Source organism: Zingiber officinale, chromosome 2B (genome assembly GCF_018446385.1).
Source record: "Zingiber officinale cultivar Zhangliang chromosome 2B, Zo_v1.1, whole genome shotgun sequence".
NCBI lineage: Eukaryota > Viridiplantae > Streptophyta > Magnoliopsida > Zingiberales > Zingiberaceae > Zingiber > Zingiber officinale.
In genome coordinates, this window is record NC_055989.1 from 154,203,570 (window position 1) to 154,210,240 (window position 6,671).

Genomic DNA, 6,671 nt, shown 5'->3' on the forward strand with positions numbered 1-6,671 from the left:
ATGTGTACCTCCATCGGTGATGGACCCCCCCCCCCTTTATATAGAGCTCTGGTGGACAGCGTACGTGCTTCTTGAGGCATGAGCACGCTCTCTCATGTGTCCCATAAAAGAGCCTTGTCAGGAAAGTACCCATGGCACCATACCTTAACAGGGCGTGCATATCTCTGACATGTCAGTAGAAGCTTCGGTCGTACGACCTGCCTGTCGACCATGCCTCGTGTCAGCGGTACTATCTCCTAAAAGGATGTCGAGAGATGCTACAGTGATATCGTTGCTAGCCCGACAAGAGTAGCCGCTTGGCCGAGACTCTGTGCCGTCTGTGGCCAGGTCTCGCTACTTGGTCGAGCGGTGTAGCCACTCGGTCGGTACTCCTCCGCTCTGTCGACCTCAGAGGCTCGATGGCTTTATATGTTCGGGTTGCAAGGTTACAAATATAGTCCCACATTGAAAACACATGGAAAAGATCATGGGTTTATAAGAGAAAGATATCTTCATTGGTATGAGGCCTTTTGGGGAGAGCCCAAGAGCAAAACCATGAGGGCTTAGGCCCAAAGTAGACAATATCATGCAATTGTGGAGATATCTAAATTCTTTTCCATCCTACATTATAGCACCTGCCTTCTCCCCCGTTCGGACAGGCTGCTATGTCTCCCTCGACGTCCTACTGCTCCGTCTTGAGTGTTGTCTGTTTTGCACATTATCCTGAGCCGAATGGGAGTCGGCTCGGACCCATCTCCGGCCGATCAAGGCCTTTAACTTGGCCTACCGGCCATTGTCCTTGTCCTCCGCTCGGCTCTTTGACATTTGGGTATTGACCATCTTGACTTTAACCTCCATCGTATCATCATTCATCATGAATGATGCTCGCTCTGCTTCTTGCCATTGTTGTTGTGTAGGCAAATCACTCAACCCGATTCCTTGTTTTACAATCCATTTTCTTTTGTTCCCCTCCAACCCAGAGACCATCAACAGTATCATGTCTCGGATGACATCGTGCATCTTTACATTTGTGTCCCCAAAAGGAAAGTCCGGGTCACTACATTTCTCTAGCAAGAATGCAGTCACGAGAGCTTCCAAATAGAAGCATCCTTTGGCGAAAGCTTCATTGATCACATTGAATTTATGGATTATGCCGCAACCTATCCAACACAATATCAACTCATAGAATTTGTGGATCTCATAATCTTCAAGCCACAAAGCACAACACAAGAGTCATTCTCTAAACTGTCGTAGTTCAGCTTGAAGGCTTTATACATGACGAGTGAATCTTCTAGAAGCGCAATGGTTGTCCATTCGTGTTTATCCCTTATTTGATGGAGAGCATCGTTCCAAGCTTCCCAAGACCTTTTCCCTGACATGGCCCGGGCGACGGTGACAAGAGCGAGCGGAAGACCTGCACATTCTTTAGCAAGTTCTTCAGCAAGGAACTTAATTCTAGCATCTGAGCTGAGAACATCCCCATCGCTGTTCTGCTCAAAGAGTTGCCATGCTTGTTCTGAATCCAGACATCTGACTTTGATCTTCTTTTCTGCCTTCATTTGTGCACACACTGTCTCGCTGCGAGTCATGAACACCATGACTTTGCGCGGCTGCTGCTGGCCTCGTTCAGTAGCCGAGTGTGCCATCCCCAACAGTTGAAGATCCACATGTTCCCAAATGTCATCCAGAAGCAGCAAGCAGTTCTTGTTCTTCAAGTAGCTAAATAACTTATCACCACAAGTTCGTTCTTTGTCACTCTCCTTCAGTGCCATCAGTTCTAAACTCTTAGCAATATCCATCTGGAGCCTTTTCAATTGCCAGTCTTTGGAGGCCATAACCCAAATGACACGATCAAATATGGTATGCTTCGGAAGATAGTGCTGCTGGATGCTCTTCAACATGGTGATCTTACGGACACCGCCCATTCCGTAGATGCCTATGATGTTGCCTTCTCCACCATTGATGTAGCCCACAATGTCCTCCACATACAACTCGATCCCAACAGGCGGTTGGTGTGAGATGGGAAGCATCACGGTGGGTTCCGGAGGCCCCAATTCATTAGCCTCGCTGAGCTTCTTTGCCACTCTTTGACTCGACGTGCCGTCAGTTTGATCGAAGCAATTGCATCTGAAGCAACCCAACGAAACAAAGCAGTAAACAGTACGTAGCAGCTTGTATGGATTAAAACACAAAACGTGACAATTGAATTATGGAGTCTTGAGGTATTATAAAATATGATTCAAGTAGCCTCATTGTTGCCCACCTTTCATTTTCATCCCAAGTATAAGAAAATTCGGATCACATATCTAGTATAGTATATGCTGATGACTTATTATTATTATTATTATTATTATTATTATTATTATTTTTTGTTCGAGCGAATGAAACCTCCATTTCGGTAATAGCTGACTGTTTGAAACAATTTGGAGATGAAGTTGGGCTAAGGCAAATTCTTTAAAGTCCAATGTGTATATAGCCAAAATAAATGATCGAATTACTTTAAATTATTGAATTCCAAGAGGGCACTTTTCTCTTTCGATATTTGGATATTCCTTTTGCGATGGAGAAATTACGGATTGTGAACTATGGGTCCCTACATGATGCAATATTAAGAAAGATAAATGCATGATCAAACAAATATTTTCATATGCGGTAGCTTGGGGTTGGTTAGATCAGTACTCCAAAGAGTTGCATGCTATTGATTCTCCATGCTTCCCATACTCAGGGGAGTGATTGAGAAGATTCATGCTATATGGTGGATGTTTGCTTGGTCCTCCAAGCATCCCCAATATCATAGGTCACGATTTATCTTTCCAAACAAGAGGGATGCTATGGACTTCGGAACATCTATACATGGAATAATTCTCTACCAAGTAAGACACTATAGAATATTCAAAATGGATTCATTATGGGAATATTACATTAAGAGAGTTAACCTTTGACAAAGGAATGTCAAGGCAACAGACTCCCCTTTGATCAAAGCGGTTGATGGGTACTCGAGACCAGATAGTTCAGAGGCTATACGAGCAAGGGGCAACTAATATGATATTGCTGGAGTGTTTTGCTAGGGAAAAAAGTCGGACTGCTAATGCTTATGAGTTTTTCAAGCCGAGAAGGCCTGTAGCGGCTTGGGCATGGGTGGTTTGGAGGCCAGATCTCATGCTAAAGCACTGATTCTTCAAACTAAGACAAGGGAGAGGAAGAGGTCGATCATCACCATGGTTGGTTTAGTCACTCACGTGTTGACTATTTCAGTTGGTTCAATTAGATATGCCAATAGAAATCAATTGAAAACTTTAACTGCTAAAACACTTCTGTGCGTTTTTATTTCTTCAAACTTGCTAAATGAAACATCCTTCACGCTGGGGCATTTGTAAGGGTGTAGGTTTGTAATAAACTGTGCATGAATGATGTTCCCTGGTGTTTGCCCTCATGATTTTCCTCCAAACCCTCAGCGAATGAAGATTATGTCAAACCTATCCAACACTCTCATAATCTTCAAGCGCCAAAGCGAATCATGTTTCTATTTAATTAATGCTAAAGATCCAAATTTCTTATCTCTGTGATGATTCGAGATGCCTCAGAAAGCTTGTTAGCTCTCTCGTACGCACTCGCTGCCACCAGATGCAACTCTTTCTTGTCGATATTCGGGTCATCCTTCAGCCTTTCGAGCAACGCTTCCAAACCTGCAAAATCTCTCCGGGCGCCCAGGAGGCTCATCATCTGGAAGTGCACCCTGTCTGAGAAAACACAACCTTCTTCCTTCATCTCCTGGTAAACGGCGTCAGCCCTGTCGAACTCCTGCAACTTCCCGTAAGCATTTAGAACTGTTGCAATCATCTCAGAGTCGGGAAAGTAACCCACTGATCTCATCTTCTCGAAGACCTCTATCACGTTGGTGTGCTTCCTGTTCCTGGAGAATAAGTCGATCATGCACTGGAAAACAGAGATATCCTTGACCTCCCCGGCGTCGGTTGCTTGCCTGAATAGCCAAGCAGCCTCCTCCACACGGCCGGCGTTGGCGAGTATCTTGACGGCCGTCTCCTTGGAGATGTTCTCCGGGTGTTTGAGGTCATGGAGCAAACGCCTTGCGTGCCCGACGAGGCCAGCCCTTTCGTATACCACGATTATTGTTTGATACAATACGGGATCGATTTCGACTCCTGAGCTCCTCAGCTTCTGGAAGAGTTTTGCAGCCCGATCGAGCTTGCCGGCCTTGCCCCAGATGGAGATGATGGTGGAGTATGTGATGGCATTGGGCTCGATTCCCTTCTTTTGCATTTCTTGGACCAAGTTGCCAGCTTTCTCGTGCTCTAGAGTTTTGCCGTAGATCTTGATCATGGTGTTGTAGGTCACCACGTTCTGCTCGATGTCCTTACGCTGCATGAGGCGGAAGAGGTGGATTGCCTCGCCGAAGAGCTCTGCGTCGCCGTAGACGCGAAGCATGGTGTTGTAGGTGACGATGCCGGGTTCGACCCCAATCCGCCGCATGCTCCAGAAGAGGCGATCCGCCTCCTTTGCCATGTCGAGCTGCCCGTACGCGTCGAGCATGATGTTGCAGGCGGTGAGGTCAGGGGCCACGTGGCGGGTCCGCATCTCGGAGAAGAGGGAGAGCGCCTGGAGGAAGCGGCGGCGGCGGACGAGGGCAGCGAGAACGGTGGAGAAAGAGATGGCGTCGGGCGCAACGCCGGCGGCGGACATGTCGACGAGGAGGAGGACGCGAGCCTCGCGGAGAAGGCCAGCGAGAGTGAGGCCGTGGAGGGCGGCGTTGAAGGCCCTGATATCGGGGTTGAGCCCGGCGGCGCGGAGGCGGGTGAAGAGCGCGAGGGCCTTCGCATGATCGCCGAGGCGTAGGGCTAACGTCATCAGCGTGGTGAAAAGGGGCAGGTCTGGGACAATGGAGTCGGCGTCCATGAGAGGGAGGAGCGAGAGGGCGGCGTCGAGCTTGCCGGCGCGAGCTAGGGCCGCGAGGATAGTGGAATAGGTCACGGGATCAGGCGAGGGGCGGCGGAGGCGGCGCATCTCGTGGAGGAGGCCGAGAGCGAGCGGAAACTGCTCGGCGCGGGCGACGTTGCGGAGGACGACGTTGAAGGCGAAGACGGAGGGCGGGTAGTCAGCGGCTTCGAGCATCCAGTCAAGGAGGGCGAGGGAGCGGCGGTGGTCGGGCTCGCGGGAGAGGAGGGAGACCATGAAGCGGGGAGAGAGGCGGTGTTCTCCGGATCGGTCCCCGAGGTAAGGGGACATGACGGCGTGGAGCTCCTCCGGCGAGGTGGTCTGGCTGAGTTGGAGGAGGAGGGAAGCCATGTCCACTGTTCGGTCGATGTAGTCGGGGCGGCCGCTGCGACGGCGGCGGGGATGGAGGTCGGGGTTGCGCCATACGTCTCGGGCGGTGGTGGCAGTGGAGAGGGCGGAGGCGGAAGAGACACGAGAGTAGTAGGGAGGAGGAGGAGAAAGGCGAGGTGTTGTGGAGGGCGTACGAGGATAGCGCAGAGGATGAGGATGGTGGTGAGGAAACAGAGCAGGGCAAGCCGCCATTTCCGGTCCGCGAGGTCCGGACCATCCATCGTTTATCGAATCGATTCCGGTTTGCCCAGTCCGGTAATTTTTCAATTTAGCCCCTCAATTTAGCAACACGGCTGTTCTTTTACAACAGGAATGGGTTTCTGAGATTAAGCTTTAATTTTTTTTTTATTTTATAACAAAAATGGAAAACAAATTAACAACCAAATCCAAGTAATTAAAATAAAAGAGGCTTAAACAGGATAATTAAGTGAACAATTGTAGCCAAGAACTCCACCAAAACATAATTAATCGTGAACAAAAAAAAAACTCAATCATAAACATTTATATATAAAACAAATTTCATGAAGAACAAAAAAATCAATAAGTGTAGAGCTCAGCTAACTCTTCCAACGTATCCGCCTCCACATCAGCAGCCACATTCTCCAACATCCACAGCAAGTGGTCGAACAGCACCACCTCGCACCGCACTTGCACCTCATCAACACTCGATCGATCGATCAACGTGCTCAGCAATGGGTGATCCAAGTGCCTCTTCTCCACCGAGTACCTTCTTCGCGACCGGCCTACGAAGATTGTGATTGTCGTTGCCGCTTCATCGTTGTCCTCCCAAGGCTCGAGATCTCGATCTTCTTCCCTCATGGATTTCGATCGGAGGCTGCTATAAGAGGAGGTCCTCTTTAGCTTTGAGATGGAGAGGCTCTTGCACTTTCTTAGAATGGTGTTCATTTGGGATTGTAACTTGAGGAGGAAACAAGGGTGGCTTAATATGCACACTAATAGCTAATAGTTAGGTGTTACATCACTTTTCGTTCGTCTAATTAATCGAACGAAGCATGGGGCCTAAAACACCTAACTTAGAAGAATGCCCGAAGAATTATTAGTTCTCGATGTCAAAGGATGAATAAAATTTGAATGCAAGTTTAACTTCTAAATTTGGATTAAAGTAGATTAAGTTAGAGAGATGCTGTTTATTATGGGGATGATTGACGTTAGGTTGTGAAATATTGTATCTATAACAATCATTAAGGGAGTGGTTACTTTGCTTAGCTTTCAAGTTAATTGTTGTGCTAGCTACTAAAAGTGGTTGGAGAAGATATTTGGAGGAAAGTGTTTTAGTTAAATACACAAGTTTAGATAACTAAACTTGATATGAGATTGATGCCAACGAC

The 6,671-nt window shown here is 47.9% G+C and overlaps 3 protein-coding genes across 3 annotated transcripts; all 3 read right to left on the reverse strand.

The window, feature by feature from the left end:
• Window positions 1-762: 762 nt before the first annotated feature.
• On the reverse strand, window positions 763-2,726 carry LOC122048894 (probable disease resistance protein At4g14610). The gene is made up of 3 exons (XM_042610409.1): window positions 2,659-2,726; window positions 1,226-2,106; window positions 763-1,139 (listed from the first exon to the last, which is right to left on the reverse strand). The coding sequence occupies exons 1-3, from the start codon at window positions 2,724-2,726 to the stop codon at window positions 763-765; spliced, it is 1,326 nt and encodes a 441-aa protein (XP_042466343.1).
• Window positions 2,727-3,280: 554 nt separating this feature from the next.
• LOC122047962 (pentatricopeptide repeat-containing protein At5g39980, chloroplastic-like) lies at window positions 3,281-5,602 on the reverse strand. The gene has a single exon (XM_042609509.1). The coding sequence runs from the start codon at window positions 5,512-5,514 to the stop codon at window positions 3,517-3,519; it is 1,998 nt and encodes a 665-aa protein (XP_042465443.1). The 5' UTR covers window positions 5,515-5,602; the 3' UTR covers window positions 3,281-3,516.
• Window positions 5,603-5,859: 257 nt separating this feature from the next.
• Window positions 5,860-6,228, reverse strand: LOC122048895 (auxin-responsive protein SAUR77-like). Its single transcript, XM_042610410.1, has one exon. The coding sequence runs from the start codon at window positions 6,226-6,228 to the stop codon at window positions 5,860-5,862; it is 369 nt and encodes a 122-aa protein (XP_042466344.1).
• Between the last annotated feature and the right edge of the window lie 443 nt (window positions 6,229-6,671).